This window comes from Coffea eugenioides, chromosome 6 (genome assembly GCF_003713205.1).
Source record: "Coffea eugenioides isolate CCC68of chromosome 6, Ceug_1.0, whole genome shotgun sequence".
In the NCBI taxonomy this organism is placed as follows: Eukaryota; Viridiplantae; Streptophyta; class Magnoliopsida; order Gentianales; family Rubiaceae; genus Coffea; species Coffea eugenioides.
Window position 1 is genome coordinate 47411758 of NC_040040.1, and position 17675 is coordinate 47429432.

The following is a 17675-nucleotide window of genomic DNA, read 5'->3' on the forward strand; positions in this document are numbered from 1 at the left end:
TTTTTTTTTTTGAACAGGGGGAATGAGTTCATCTCAGGAGTTTCTAGGCATAATGAACGTGAAATCATAGCTCCAATTATTGAGAGGAAGTAGAAACAGAGCAACACGGTTTTCCATGAGAAAAGGGAATCAGATGATAACTCAACAGACCACAATTTAGCAATGAATAGTAACATTCTTGCGAGGAGTCTTTATAAAGTCCTCTTAGCATTTGAAGTTGAAGAAGCAAATTGAAGGAGCTCTGGATCACATTCAAACATGGACATGACTTGTTCTTCCAGAGCTACCATTGCTTCAAATCCATCCCCAGATGGAGTGTCCATCAACATAAATGTGTTCTTCTCAGGATGAGTGGCAACTGGCAACAGATACCCGTGAATGTCTTGCCATTCCAAAATCAATCTGGTAAAATGGAAAGCTACACCAGCTACTGCAATGATAGAGACCAGAATTGTTATGCTTGTATTGCTTTGCACTATCTCTAAGTATTGCAGTCATGTTTAAGGAAAAATCATTAGCTTCCATTTCTGTTCTGTACTGATTCTTGATCTTTATCTTTTCATTTCTTAACTTTCAAATCAACCCTGAAAATTTCATCTCATTTTCCTCAGATACAGGGATGAAGAAATTCAAAGCAAGGTTTCCAATGGAGTATTCTGGCATTGGTGGTATGATTAGTGGGTGCAAGTTTGTGAACCGAAACAGTGAAGAAGGCTGAAAAGAGTGGAGCCGTGACATTGCTGTAGACATTACAGGGTTTAAGAGAAGCACAACCACGACTAGTTTCTCCTCCCCATATCTGCTGCTATGGACCCTTGGAAAATCCTGCTAGCTTCAGAGGTTGATAATCCAATGGTGGAAAAAATTCTTTACCAATGATATGTGGGGATGGGACATGGCCTGGTTGATGAGCAATCAAAGCCCAAACATCGAAGAAAGTGGCTGCTGTGGATGCATCCGCAACCTTGTGCGATATGCAAGCACTTATCGCCATTCCACTTTACTTGAAATAGCTGAGCTGAAGAACTGCTAGATGACCTTTGCTGGACTTACCCCAAGGTAAACCTTGGGGAGACACAAGATCTTCAGCATCAGGATAATCCACAATATTATTCATTCGGGTATTCAATTGAACTTCAAGAAACAGAAATCCTTCATTATTGCATTCGATGAAATCCTTATCAGTCAATTTTCCAGCAAATGGGAAGTAATAAGACTGTGTCTTTGATAAGGAATCTTTAAGTTTCAGAGACACTACTTAGGCTAGTATTCTGCTGGCTGGAGAAAAGGAAAGAAACTGCAATATGTACACTGATCCATGGACGAAAGCTTGAAGAATCGAAGTAAAGAAGGGGTTTCCGAAAAGTGTTTTATTTTTGTTCAGAAATTATTTCAAATTTTGGAGAAATCATTGCGAAAGCCTTGTATGATTTTGACTTCAGAATTGTTGGTGTTCATATTCTTGCCTTTGCTGGCGTTATATAGCAATGTTGCTTGGAATAAGCGGGAGAGAGAATAAATGGAGAAACACAAATTAATTGCTAAAACTAGTGTACTGCCAATTAATATTATGTGCCTTAAAATACATTGGTCCTGTCTAACCCAATGTTTTTTAGAACTGGACCGGACCGGCCGGTTGGATCGCGAATCGGACATGCCACCGGTCCGGTCTAGTATCAAACTCGGAAGTTAATGAAAAACTGCTAGAAATCGATCGAACCATATGAACCGTTAAAAATCGTGCAAATCGTAACCCAGCGATTTTTAAATTTTCAAACAAAATGTCAAGAATGAAGCTACTCAAATTTGAACTGGGTCTCCATGTTCACGTAAGATAATCTTACCACTAGACCACAGTCATAGGACAAGTTCAATTTGTTGAGAATTCTACTTAACTTGACTAAAAAATAGATTAAAAAAATGAAACCCTAACATTAAAAAAAGAAACAGTAGACACACTTTTCTTTCAATCCATCACTTTCTCGGCTTCAGGCGGCCAATGGCTCCTCCAGTTCTCCTCTTGAATTTTTTTTTCAATTTTTTCTTCTTAACCCTTTCAAACCCAAATATCCACAACAAGATTTTCTCAAGCCTTCACCATTATCATCAGGCTATCATCTTTAGCAGAACAAGTTGGAAATTTCAACTTTCACAAGATATTTGAGACTCAAGAGCTTTTCCTTTTTTCCATCATCTTGGTAAGTTTAATTTTTCCCTTTTCAAGGTTTTTGTTTTCTATATTATTATCTTTAGCCGATTTTTTTGCATTTTCTTCTTTTTCCCCCCAATTTTCATCCATTTCCCCTAATTTTTATTTTATTTTTATTTGATTAATTAAGGATGAAATTATGAATCATTAATTATTTTGCAATCATATTTGGAGAAGCTATTTTTTGGATGAAGTATCAAATTAATAAAATTAGACATGGATGAAGTATCAAATTAATAAAATTTGTATCAATGATTGTTCTGTTTTTTCTATGCTGTTTATTGTGTTTTTATTGCTTATTCCATGCTGAAGTAATTAGTCTACCGAATGCTCATTCATCTTGAATTTTATAGGTTTCACTGAAGCAACAAAATTAAAGACATGTTAAAGGTGATTTGTGAAAGTTGTCAAACAAAAGCTTAAAAAAAAAACAGTGCCAAATCGGACCACATGTTTGTATGTCTTGGTGAATCCGTAAATGGTAACCTCAGGATCCCATCAATTGACCATTTATTTACACTTGCCGATAGGGTCGTTAGAACCATGAAATTTATTGGCACAAAATTGAATGTATCTCAATTGATGTTTGTTTCATTTAAAGCTGGTTAGAGTTATTCTTACTCGAAAGTTTCATTTATTCTGTATATTAGATTTTTTTTTCTTTTTTAGCTCACAGCTTTTCTTATTTTACTACCACGTTACAAAGTCAACGTCCTTACAATGTATATATAGCACATTGCATTATGTAACAAGAGCGCACTTAAAATATGTAACCAGTCAACAACTTGTGGAAAAAAAATACTAGGTATGCAAAAAGTCAATTGATGGCAATTAATAAACAGCACAAAAAAGTATTGAGCTATTAATGTGACATCTTCTTATATTACTGAAAATTTGTTAATTTTATTTTCTTATTGTTATATTACAAGCAAGTATTGAGCTATAAAATTTTAACTTTTTCAGGTTAAGTTGATGAAATTGTGAAGGTGGTGTTGTTGCTTATCATGCCACTGATGGAAGTATGTTATTCAAATGGTTTGTCTTGAATATGAGTTGGACTCTTTTATGGACTTTTTCAAGGATTGTAAAAGAATTTCAATATTTAGTTTATTTATTTTTGTGTTTTTATTTGTGATAATTGGTGAACATTTGGATTGTATCTATTTATGTTTGTAATGAATTTATGAAAACTTGTGGTGAATTATGATATTTTAATTATGTTTATCATTCCAGGTTTTATGTATAACTTTTAGGAAATTTGTTATTATCTCAATTTAAATTTAGTTATATTGGTGAATGCATTTTAGAAACTTAAGTTATCAATAACCATCTTAAATTGTACATTAACCATCAAATTCAAGTGTAGAATGAAGACCTGTGAAGTACTCAACACTAAAGTTGCAAAAAAAAGAGAGCAGAAAACCGGTGAACCGGCCGGTTGGACTGGTCTGACCGCGAACCGGCCCCCTCTCCGGTTCCCTGGCCGGTTTGAGTTTAAAAACATTGGTCTAACCAACTATGGCATCATATATATATACTCATTTGCAAAGACAAGTCTTCGTGCAGGTCGACATAAGCTCGCAGGTCTCAACAATTTAGAAAAATGAGAATGATTCTCTCATGTCAACTGTGGTTAGTTTTTTTTAAAATAAAAAATAAAAGCTTGAAAGAGAGTGCAATTCCTGCAAATTTTTATCATCTTTTCTTTTTATAATTACTATTGAAAAAAGCAAGCATTAAGAGCAGGTTGTAAAGAGTAAGTTTAATTTGAAAACATACTTCAAAATAGCAGTGTATGATTAATGAAAACATCTATCTTTCTGATGATAAAGTTCCCAGTTCCCATGTTCTTGATATGTCTATTTCTAATTTCCTAAATAAATTATAGCAGAATTATTTCTTCTTGACCAATTAGAACTTTACAAAATGGTATACTAGGGGTCTAAAAAGATCTCTTTTTTTAAGACAACTTCTCTCTACTGCTATTCTTGTCCAACTTCTCCCTGCTGTTCCTTTTCTCTAAATCCCTTCCTCTTTGGTAGGGAGACCACCATGGTTTCACTGGTCTCTCTCCCATAGGTTTTGTTTTTGTTATTTTCCTAATAAAGTCTCTCCTAAATTTTCTTAGTGGGAGATCTTTGTTTCTCCTAGAGTTCCTAGTGAGAATTTTTGTTCCTCTCGAAGTTCCTAGTGAGATTTTGTGTTATTTTTCCTTATTTTATTGTTTAAATTTGAATTTACTTCAGATCTAGTTGTCAAATCTGAATTTATTTTAGATTTGGGTCTATGTCAGCAAATCTCATCATCTTTATTGGAACTTACAACTGTTGATTAGCAAATCTGACGATTGCAACATGCACAGAGTGCGATGCAACGATTTATTCTATGAGAAGATGATTTTAAAATTTATGGTACTTTTTAGATCTATTTTTAATTTCTCAAGTCTTTTGTATCTGTTAAATTGTAAATCTACAATTTTAGTGCATGTTTTATCTGCCATTAGGACAACTATGTATATCTATCGTACTAGACGATTTCCACCAATCCGTTAATAAAATATGTTTTGTTATAAAAAAAAAATAGTATACCATATTGGGTGAGAAGTGTATCAGAAGGACATCGAGTGAAAATGAAAAAAAAATGGAACTATTTATCTTATGGCATCAACTATACCATATCATCTGCATAAGCCTATTAATTCACATTAATTATTATTCAACTATTTTCATTCAATCACTATATTAGTTACGCTTAAACATGCTTTTTGTTCTATCCAATGTAAAAAGAGATAATAACTTTTTCTTTTATTTATGTTCTTTTCTATTTTTTTTACGATTCACGAGACATATGAGCATTACATGAAAAAAGAACATAAACTGTAATTAAAAGCCGAATCAAGAATCTCACTATTACATATCTAATGTCTCTTAACATTTTGAGATATATCTTAGAAACAAAGAGGTAGTACCTCAAATATTCCCTACAACGTGTGTACTAATTGACGTTGTCCGAGATAATTAACTTTGTTTTTCAAATGCGGACTTGAAGGGGGGCTAAAGAGATTATTCTATGAAGTTCTGAGACTGCAGCAATAGTTCAAGGACCTCTGGCTAAATTATTCAATGTGATGGGTATGTTCATGCTTCTAAATCGTCCAAACCATTGACTTCTCGTTAATGTGACGGAGCGTTCATCATTCTCTAAATCATCCACACCATTGACTTCTTGCTAGGAATATGATTTAGCATTTTTTGTGGGTTTCTTTTTAAATTAGATATTAAAATTGGAGGCTCCAAACTTGTGGTATATTGCATTAGAACCCACAATAATTCGAGACTGGTGACATTTCTGTCACTAATTATTGATTCCAAACGCCAAAAAGGACAAGGTATAATCTAGCCAACAAAGGGAGGAAGGAATATTTACAAGAATCCTTTTCGTCACTCCAACAGTTATAGGAGGAAGAATTTCTAAATCAAGTAAGGGCTTTAATTACTCAATATTTATTTAATACTCATGGCATCATGATAAATTTAATGAACCTGAAACATATAATTAATATATAAAAAAAGTACAATAAGTCAATGCATCGAACCATCCCAGCCCTTCACAAATTAAGTTTAATGGATGAAGTGTTCATAAATCCTACTAATTGCCCCTAATGACTAAAAATCAAATTTATGCGGACGACAAAAAGACAATAATGCCAAAGTGATAGGCAAATTGTCTGAATACCCTTTTTCATTTTCTCTTTCTTGATCTTCTCCTTTTTTTTGTTATGTTTTTTCTTTAAGTGAGAGGTTTTGAATTTAGCATCTTCTATTTATAATCCCTCTCACCTTGCTACCCAATCGAATCCTGCATTCGCCTCCTCTTCTTCTTTTCTTTAATAAGTTTAGATTTCTTTTTCCACCTCCTCCATTCTTATTATTAGATACAAATTTCGACAATAATATGCAAAAGAATTTCATTAATGGTTAAATACATTCAATTGTTTTCTTACTAAAATATTGGATTATCATAAGTTATCTTAAGAAATCAAAACACATATATATTAAAAAAATATAAAGTAACTTCTATTCATATCAAAGAATTTCTTATTTACAATGCATCAATTGTTAATAGTAACAAAAATTATATAGATCATTTTTACTAAACATATCTTACAATGATTATAGTTTATGATAATTACATATATCACATAACAAAATAATTATTATTATTTAAGAACCAAAAGAATTTGTTGACAAGGATAAAGAAGACAAAAAAGAAGTGAAGTGTACTAAATCTGCAAGTTCCATATTTAAGTTCAATTGTTAAGAAAAATTGAAATTACTTAAATTATTTTTAATAAATGTATACTACATTTAGCTTCTTGTGATGATTTAGGATAATTAAATATTTTTCATAAGAATATATATATAATCATAAAAAGATACTTTCTCCATCCCATTGAAAGTATCATTATTTTTATTTTAAAATATTTCAAAATGTTTGTCATATTGAGAACGTTAAAGCACATTTTAATCTCCTCTTCCAATAGAGTCCCTCTTTTTAATCATATATATGTTACTACCATTCAAATTCAATTTTTGAATTTGTGAAAGTAAGATTGAAAAGAAAAGCACAAACATCATAAAACTGGGACGGAAGAAACAGTACATTACCATAGAAATCTTTATACATAGTACATTTTTTCCTACAATGAGGGTCATAATTGTCTTTTAGCTACTCATGCATATTTGACTTCTTAGTCATCGGACAGCTTGTAATTTTCACAAATATAGGGTGTAATTAACTTTCAATTCCAATGCAATTAAAGCTTAGTTTTATTGAGTGTAATGCATGTACAATAGGAATTCTTTCATCAATACCATCTTTGCTTACATGACAACTATACAAATTTTGAATTTAAAATATAACTTTTACATATATTTCAGTGATAATGTATATATTATCAATATATATAAGATTTACTGTTAAGTAAACGAGCATGAAATCTTCTTGGACGCTTACCGCATTGAGAGCTTATAGTGGTGTTTTAAGTTGCTGCTGTGAACAATTTGAAACCATTTGGCAGCATATTACGTGCGAAAAATAATACTAAAATATAGAGAATACATGTATGAAAGCAAACCGTCTAGCTAATGCCAAGAATTACGAGCAGCAAAAAAACTATTAAAAACCGACCAAAAGATGAAAATTAAAAATGAATAGAGAATATCAATGCATAGATATTAGTATCGAACCAGCAGATGCTTAAATAGAAAGGAAAATAATGTACAAAAAGCAAGTGGACTAGAGATACACTTGATCAATTTTCTAAAATGTAATATGTAACAACAAAAAAGAGAAAAAAAGAAAGAAATTTTACGAACTTAGAGATCCTGTTACATGCATCAACTCTGTTCGAAGTACCATATTCCTGCTTCTGGGAACTTTGTTGAGAAAGTAGGAAACAACTAAAACAGATACCAAGGAAAATTTATCAAAATGTACTACTACTGGGACCGTAATTGCAACTTTAACATTTGCTACTTCTACAAAGGTCAAAACATACAAGTGTTGCAATATATCCCCAAAATTTGTCGTCCCAAATCTACTGTAAATAGCCCAAAATTGACAAAAGAATAAACAGTGGGTCATCCATCCCCAAGAAAGTAACACTAGCAGCAAGGCATTACCTTCCACGTACTGATTAGAGATCAGTCTTTAACTGCTGTGCCAGTCGCCCTTGCCCACAAAAAGAAGCCAGGTTGGGGAGCATTCAGTTCTTGTACAATGAGATGCACTTTACAACACCGAAAGCCACAGGATAAATGGAGACAGGGGGGTCGGATGCAACTGTTGGATCGACCAAAGAATTAAGATAGCCGTATCAACCCTCTCAAATCCTTGTATAGTTTGGAAAAAGATGCAGCAATTTATCTAGCGTATCTGGTAAGAATTTCCTTGCAAATAAGTAGCACGGTTTTTCATTTCCATTCCACAAGCATTGTTGAATCTGAATTGCCTTCTGCAAATATCAAAGAAAGGAAAGAATGAATAGCTAACCAAACCAGAAAGCATTAGAGCATAGATTGACAAGTAAATACATACCCTTTCTTCGCTTGTGACATGGATACTTTCTGTAATAGACTGCAACAGAATAAGAAGCTGTGTCACTACACATTGATGAGTCATTGAAATGAATTAGCTACTAACAAGCAATGAAAATTTATAATAGCCACCCTTTCAAAGAAAACATTTTCAAAACAAGTATCCTCACAGAAAAATGTCCAGATGGTGCAAAGCAATAGGAATCCAAGAATACCGTGATATTTTTTATAAGCTCATATGTAACATCCCGAGCCCTGTATGACTTGGGATGCCACTTCCCCTCAGACCAGTCAACATGTGTTACAGACCAATTTGCTATTCCAGCTGGATCAAGCATCTGAATTTCCAAGACAAGATAAAAAAGAGAACATTAACTTATTACACAAAAAGAGGAGGCTGGAATTGCAGAAAAATCACACAAGGTAAAATCAGTTAAACGACGACATAAATATTCATACATGGAAGAATGTTGGTAGATAGTGTTCATCCGAATAGCAGTTCTTCCCATCCATGCCTGGCTGTTAAACCAGAAAAACAAATGTTAAAACCCAGTGCAGTGAACCAAGTTCAAAAGTAAAATCCAGTTTCACTGAACATTTCAGCTCATTGAAAACAACTCTGATCATCACTGTGTTTTTATAAATGGGCCAGCTCCAAGGCAGGATATGAAGAATTTAAGAAACATAGACTTCTTTGTGCAAATGCCTGACCAGAAGACCACAAGCAAGACAGTGACTTATTTTCATCAACACTTCAATAATCTCTCAAGTCTAGTTGAAGCAGATTATATTTAGTGTAATACATAGAAAACCTGTCTAGTACAAGGTTTTACTAACCATATAACAAATTATTTTCTCATCAGAGGATGCTGTGGTACTATACAGTAGAGAGGATGCAACACTACTTCCTTTTAGCAGCCCATCCTCAAGTCAGAACTGAATTTAAACTCATTTAAATTTAGAAGTGATAATTAAAGCATCAGTTTTAGCTACGAGATGCATATACACCAGATGTACCTAATATTCTTAGCAAGGCGTAGACAATTGCAAATCCCAACAACAAAAAAATGTCAAATGCATCTTTTCCCCAGTTAGATTTCTATGGCATTAAAGTTTTCCTAATAGAAAATATTACACATTAAACTTCTTCAAATAATCTCTAAATATGGTAGAAATAACGTAGTGGTAGTAGGTAAAAATATAAGCACATACTAAATTGGAAAATTTGGGGAGGAAACAGTTTAGTATGGTATTGGAAAAGGGGCAAGGAATATGATATTTAATGTCTACAACCTAGTTCTAACAGAATGATACAAGATGGAAAAGCGGTGAGGAATATGATATTTCATGTCTACAACCTAGTTTTAACAGAATAATACAAGATGGGGGGAGAGTGAGCTTCTATACATGCAAATTTAATATGAAGTCAATTTTGGACAATTGCCCTAACTACATTGGTTGCTAAATCGAGGTCCACCAACAGGATTCCAGTACCAGCCAAGGGCATGACAAACACAAATTTGGGCTCAATTTGTTGAAAATTAATGAGATATTCATCTTCTCAGCAACCAAATGACACGAGAGATACTACACATGAGAGAACAAAAACACTGCAAAAGAATATATCAATGGTAAAACCCATCATGATAATAGCAATGTCTATTTTCATAACTGGCAGAGCCACATTATGTTGAAGGTGAACAACTTCGAAGAAATTATGACTTAGCTCATGAACCTCCCAACTTCTTGAATATGGCTCACATTTGCACCCTCTAAACTTTGTAAGATTCCCACTACTCTTTTCCCCACACCCCACCAAAGCCACCCACAAAAGGGGAAGGATAAAGATTGTACCCCTGTTCTATTAGGATAACAAAAAGTACCACTAGGAAAATAAACTCATTTTTTGCTTTTCCATACAACCATCAAAACTTAAGCTACAAATTGTTGACTTCATTTATGATAGCCATTTGCCCCACTATCCAAAGGTTTCAAATCACACTTGGCATCCTCTATTCGTATGCTAAATTATGAACCGTGGTTCCAAATTTCACTTTGATCTTATCCATGATCACTATGCACAAGAAGAGGGAAGTGGGTGGTGAACAATTTTAAAACATTAAAAATACATATTCTCTTAGATGATAAGTAATGAGACATTGGAGAACTTTAAAATTTTCTGTTGTAACCATTCAGCCACATCAAAGTTCCTTTAAACTTGGGAGAATTTAGACAAAGCGTCACTTGGATCACTAACATCCAAAGGGGGGAAAAAAAGAAAAGCTGCCCAACTATGTTTACTATTAATTAAACAACAGTGGAGACGTGTTATTTTGCCACTCTATTGTAAACTCAAAGAGCAAAATGAGAATACCCACCACCACCACGGTGGCTGCACAAAAATATGAACCAGCAGAAAGCAATTAAGGAAGAAAGTTTAGAATTCAATGGCAAAGGACTAAGTATAAAATGTCACATGCAATTCTATCCTCTTGTTATTCTAGTAAATCAACAACCAGTCCACAAACATGCATCAAAAATAAATCTGCAGTTTTACACTCTTGGCAGATCCTATGCAAGTATGTTCTTAAGGCAGTGGATGATATACAATTATGACATAAAACATTAGAGAAAACATTAGGACCCGATAAGGAACCTAAACCCCTCCTCCTTTATCCGGGCTTGGGACCGGCAATGTTACCATAACACTGGCGGAGTTTTGATCACACCACCTAACTTTTAGAGTAAATCAAGCTTGATATTGGAGACGCAAAGAAAACTGTATGAAAATTTCAGCAGATGCATATGTACTGGTTCAAATCTCAGGTGAGACGTCTTATATAACACTGCATTTATTGGGCTCTGCTGATACCACTAATAATTCATTTTTGGGCAATCATATGATGATCAATATAGCACCATGCTACATAAACATTGCAGCTAATACACTATAATACATCACATCAAATAGCCAACAAGCATTCACGGTAACCGGACAACAAAACTATTGGTAACTAGAAAAGATTTTACCCCAAAAAGAGTTAAAGAAATTGTTCAGAATAACAAAAAAATTGGAAGCAAATGCCATAGAATAAACTGTAAATCTGATGACAAAGCATATAAATTCCAATTCTCCAATGATCAGGATTAAAAATAAAACTACCTTACAGTAATCCCGGAACTTTGTGTAGTATAGACTGTCAGCCATAATTATCACAGCATGCTGTCGCTTCATTGTGAACCACTGCAAATATCGGAAATGATACACATTAAAAGATATTGAATAGCTTCAAATAGACAGAAACAGCTCAGTACGTCTAATGTCACATCACCAACTCCTCAAAATTAAACCTCTAGGACTCTATACAGATTCAAAGCATGACTAGAGAGCATCTTTTCCAACACAATTAGTTCATGCAGAGCAGAACATTCAGGAGTATATTTTTTTAGCTTAATGTATTTTTCCTAATTTGTGGTAAAGATTTATTCCATAACACTCTCAGATGTGGAAGATGGGATGTGTTACTTTCTTCTATGGTATTCTTTGGATTCAAAGGATTTGGCATATAGGCTTAAGGAACAAAATACAAGCGTAAAGTGCACTGGTTCATTCTGCTTCACAGAGTTCTTCCAGCAGTGAAGACAAAATTCTACACAGTTTAATGTCCTTCCATCCTTGCACACTTTTTTAGAAAACAAAGAACCTTCTTACTCAATTGTTATACCTGTGCACCCTTTCTGAAGTCTTTTTTCTCAACTTCTGGTAACATATGCTGAGAGTACCTGCCACTTCCATGCGGTCCAGGATCCTCAAAGCTGAAAAAAAATGATAACTTACTCTCAGAACTGAAGACAGACAGATGGAAATTACTCTCAGTATTAGATAACTTAATATCCTTTGCTTTAGAACAAAGACAATTGAAAAGAAAGCTTTAAGCACAGTTCAGTTCCACTCCAGGAGAAGAAAAATGCAAAAAGAAATCATATAACCAAGATACTAATTCATAGGATGCCACTGTGCACGAACTTAGGCTTACCAGTCAACGAAACTGACATTTGTGTACATCAGATAGTTGTACACAAAATCAAAATTCCGCAATGGTATACAACTGCATTCAGGATAAGTCTTGGTCAGCAAATGAAAATAAGAGGTTGGTACTCAAAATTCAGCAAGAAAAGTAGTATTTTATCATCAAGCCACCTCTCTGACAGCAACACAAAATGGTGGTTATCGGGATCTTGAAGTGCATTTGACAAAAGACGTCTCTCTGCATCCACCATGGAGATTTTTCCCCAAACAACCTGCAGAAAAATCCACCAATTCCCTAACTTAGCTCCTCAAGAAAAGGCATGATACGGTTTCTATAATGATAAATATACTTGAAATTTGCTTCTTCACACAACAAGAATAAAATGACAATTCATAATAATAGTATCAGAAAAATAAAAGATACTAGAAATGCATACTGCACGCTAGCTTAAAACAGCACAACAGAACTTTCTTTGGCAAGTTAGATACAAGAGGCACAAGAAAGACCAACCACAGACTCGGTAGTTTTGGCTTCTGGCATGGACAACAATTCCTTTCAAGTCATGGGAGAATTAAAATTTTATTTACATGGATGATGACCAATTCAATCAGATTCTTCATTCTGCATGTACATGCTTAAATTGACTACAACTAATTTGAAGATTCATAAACTCATTTCAGTGTTTCTTTCACTAATAGAAAGCGGGAAGTATAAGTATAAACAAATAAAATAGTGCATCATTCAACCTAGATTCCAGAGTCCACCATCATTCCCCCTTCTCCCACCTCACTCCCAGCCAAAAGAAAAAGAAAAAGAATTAAAAAAAAGACTCAATAAACTGTTTGAGTCAGAATATGAATGACTTATTGTCAATATTCCAGTTTTAACCTCCAGACTGCATGTATATTTCAACAATAAAGTGCTCCCCTTAGTCAGTCTCTCTTTTTCATAATCCGAAAGAAATTTTTCCTACAATGTCATTGAGCCATTAAATAGTCCATACCATCTCACCATCATTCATGTCTTCTTCCTTCCTCTTTCCTTATTTTCCTTTTTCTTCTTGACATATAAGAACAAAACCAGAGGCTTCATGGTGAATTAATACACTATGATTAACATAGTAATCCATCTGCCAGCCCCAACAGATGATTAAAATTATTACAAGCAGAAGGAAACTAAAATTGACAAATTTGTCCCTGCCCCCGCTTTCCTTTCTTATTTGGTCTGTCAAAAGGATTGTTTCATACACAATTTAGCTAGCAACACATTAAACAGTTATTCACCACAAACAAAATTGCTATTCATCCTAAGCAAACTCATCATTTACGAAGGTACTCATCATTTACGAATGTAAAACCACAAATGGATGTCAACAATCATGTTCATAACAATTAGCTGACTGGAAGAAGTACATTGAAGAAATGTAATTTAGTGAAGAATTGAAGATAAACTTCAAAGCAGGAATGATTGACCCATGCTGCAAAAGAATATTGCTAAATTAAGATTTGGCACAGAATATATGACCTTATCACTTCGGATTTCACGGTTAATAAAGTAACGGCTGAAATGTAGTGGTTTGTCCTTGGAAGCATGCACATAGACAGAGAATCTACCTTCATTGCCCTGGCAAAAGAAGTACAGGAATTTCATCACATACCTTGTATGAATATATATATATATATATATATTTTTTGATTCAACATTGCAAAACATTCTTCATGACATGAAGGATTAAAACTAAGAAGTAAACTTCTTGGTATCCACCAAAGAACCAAATTCATCTTGCTTCAAAAGAGCAACAATAATTGGTCTAAACCAAGCTAAAAGTTTTAGTTCTCAAAGTTTTTGTGCAATGCTTTGGTTACTTAGCAAGTCTTCAGTTTTACATTTTGACCAAAAGATGCCTCATTCTTGAATTTCTGTGCATTCAACCTTTCAGAAAGGCTATGTACTTTTGTAAAGTCAACATTGGTGCATTAATGACCTAATTTTATAACCTATCAACATGTTTGAAGTATAAAGAAATACCATAAATGTCAAAAATAAGAAACACAAAACCATTTCTATATCCTAACTTCAAGAGTTCATACCTCCCAACACCACAAAGCCACTATGCTCAACAAAATACCAAAAAAGGTATGAAGCAGACCAGACACACAAGTCAATAAAAACCGCAATCAAACAATCATGTGGTATTCTATCTTTCCAAATGTGAAGCAAAACTGCGAAGAATATTCAGATTCATTTACATGTTGCACAAAAGAAAATCCCTATATCTCAAAGCCACATAAGCCTTTATTCTATAGGTACTTCTGATTTTTGCCAACTTTTCCAGCCAAAATTACGAAGCATAAACTGATGTAGGCTAACTTTTGGCTTTCATTTTTACCACTCTTGGGGTGTTAACATAAAACTTGGGGAAACGTCTCTATCCTTCACACAGAGTGAACCACTTTTGAACATGTTCTACTGCATTATGCTAACAGTTAAGGAAAGCATTAAGCTTACAAACTAAAACTTGGACAATCCTTCAACTAAAGACCAACTAAAATATTACAACCCCTCAAGTAGATGGGACTCTATCATGTACATAAACATAAAGCAAAGTAAAATTTTGAGAAAAATATAAGCTTTGATGTCAGTTTCTGAAAGACAAAAAAGACATAATTGCAAAGTAAAGGAAATAATTTGAATGGGTAAACAGAACAGTAAATACTCTACAGAAAAATATGAGTAATTGTAGAGGTTATGCAGATACCTGAAAAAATTTATCCCACAGTCTCTCAAAGGGTAATGGACCAGGGGTCAGGAACAAGAATGCAATTTTAGGGCTCTTGGATACAGTACGAGGTGTATTAAGAATGTCTTTAATTACAACACGAGAAGCAATCTCGTCATCTGTCAGTTCTCTAGCAGGAGCAGGTGGAAGCCAATTTGAAATCCCCTTGCAACCATGAGATGAAAATACATAGCATGCTGCAGAGTTGTGAGGTGGATAAACATAAGCGCAAACTAAGAACATACTGACTAAAGAAACCAACACTATTATCCATGTTGGCTTCTTCAAGTGGGCACGGTGGCGAGGCGCTGGCAATATCTGCATGTCCTTCATGCCCCCACGCCACGCCTGAGCTGACTTCATCTAGAAATAATGCATCACAAGTCTATCTTCCAAAAATAGTTCTTTAATCCTAAAACAGCGTCCAATCTACGGCACCCTTTGATTACCTACCTAGCAACCTAAGGGGTCCTTTGACAACTGTGATACAGGACAAGACTGAACCTGCAAAGTGAAGAGAATCTAATAAAGCTCAAGAAACTTTATGCAATCTTACAGCAATAGAATTCAGTTCAAATTGATTACACCAAGATTAAGTATGCCATAATAATTGGTTGTACATAAAAAAAAATTATAGATCTGCAAAAATTGAACACTGGAGCAAAACCAGAAAAGGGATGATCCAAATTTTGACTTGGTTTACTTATATACTTGAAATTCTAACATTCAACACTACCAGTTCAAGGTGTTAACATCATGTACGCAAAAGGCAAACCCAATTCTCAAATCTGTCATTTAGATTTTGGGGAATCGAAAAAATTTTCCAGTGTAGGAGTTAAACCACTCCCTCCCTCACCAATTCACAAAAAATTAAAGAACAAAATGATAAGATTAGGATCTAACTGCAGAGATACACAGACAGCACAGGCTAATTATGCCATAAACCTTTGAAAATGCTCATCCTCATCTAAAATTGCGGAACATACCAAATCTAAAATTACTCTTCGAATTCAATCTCTTACTTCATAACAACCAATTCTGACTGCTTCCACTAATTTTGATACCAAACCGGCAAAATCAAATCCAAATCACATCCAACTTCGAGCTCAGGAAAAGTCAAGAATCCTCACAAGAAATGAGAGAAAGACAGGTAGAAAGAAAAAAAGGAAAGGGAAAAAGAAAAAACTAAGAACTGAAAAGTCAAACCAAACAAAATTCAACAGATTCAACCTTTGAAGCTGCCCCGAAATTCCCCCACTTATGATTTAAATCCCATTCTCAGATAAACAGATTTACCAATTCCCAACATTCTAGAACCAAAAGAATTTAAAAAAAAAAAAAACGAAAAAAAAGAGTCAAACCTGCCCCATCCAAAATCAAATCCACCCAATCCCTGCTCTCCCAATTCCTAGATACACACGCTCAATTGCTCATACTTTTCCACTCATACTCGAGTACGTATACGTATCCCTCATATACGATACGCACGTATACGTGATCTCACAATGTAAACTCCGACCAAGCACCAATTTCCACAAAATCACAAAAACCAAATGAAATTCAAATCACATCCACACTTTCCCCTTCAAAATTGACGGAAAATTCGGAAACATCCAACACTTCCACTCAAGTAAAATTAAATCAAGAAAAAAAAAACAGTAGGAGAATTGGAGAAAATACCTGATCGAGGGGAACAAAAAAAACGTCAAATAGCTGAAGAAGTTTAGATCTCTCAACGAGGGAGTGTGAGATCTAGGGCAAAATGAAGGGACGAGTTAGAGCCAATTTAACGAATATATTTGGCTTATTTTTTGCACCCTTTTTTCTTTTTTTACGTATTTATATCAGTATAATATTTGAAGATGGGGATGATGTATAATTTGCTGAGAGATGATTGGTTAATTGGGCAGTGTGTGTTCTGCGTGTTTTTTTCTTTTTTTTTTTTTTGGGTCTTAATTTGGAGAGAATAGAAAGAGAGAGTGTGGGAAGGAGGTGTGGGGAGAGATGAGGTATTTGGATGGGGAAAATTTTGGAGCAGGAATTGAACGTTATATGGGTGATGGTGTCGTTCGAGTCCAAGGACAATGGAACATATTAGCCGGCGATCTATTTTAGGTGCACTATTTTTAAGCATTAAATTTTGAAATTTTTTATTTTTTGGTTGAAACAAAAAACTCTATATAGTACGAGTAGAAAATAATTAATTTTAAATTTGATTATAGCGAGAAATGTTATTGTGTTATAGTTAGTTGATTAATGTTACAATCAGTTGAGTTGAATTTTACAAAAATGAATACTTTTTTAACGTTGTATTATTTTCTAAAAATACTTCTATTATTCCTCTCTTGCTCCCTTCCCCGCCCTAATTCCCTTCCAATCCCTAATCTACCCCGATCATGAGCTCGATCCCCCAATGTGATTGCGGGAAAGAGATTAAAGTACTTTCTCTTAATCACTTTCTTAATATGGTACTAGATGGAGAATTGATTCAGCATTTACTAAATAGAATTTATTTTTTTCTTATCGTAGTCATCTAATTTTTCCTAATGACATCATTT

The 17675-nt window shown here is 34.1% G+C and overlaps 1 protein-coding gene and 1 pseudogene across 1 annotated transcript; both read right to left on the reverse strand.

Annotated features, from left to right (window-relative positions):
- Window positions 1-26: 26 nt before the first annotated feature.
- Window positions 27-1487, reverse strand: LOC113774265 (annotated as a pseudogene).
- A 6001-nt stretch (window positions 1488-7488) lies between these two features.
- LOC113773761 lies at window positions 7489-17107 on the reverse strand. The gene is made up of 11 exons (XM_027318378.1): window positions 16798-17107; window positions 15097-15621; window positions 13863-13961; window positions 12509-12609; window positions 12345-12416; window positions 12033-12123; window positions 11471-11551; window positions 8767-8826; window positions 8523-8645; window positions 8309-8347; window positions 7489-8225 (listed from the first exon to the last, which is right to left on the reverse strand). Exons 2-11 carry the CDS (start codon window positions 15478-15480, stop codon window positions 8097-8099), a joined length of 1179 nt encoding a protein of 392 aa, XP_027174179.1. The 5' UTR covers window positions 15481-15621; window positions 16798-17107; the 3' UTR covers window positions 7489-8096.
- Between the last annotated feature and the right edge of the window lie 568 nt (window positions 17108-17675).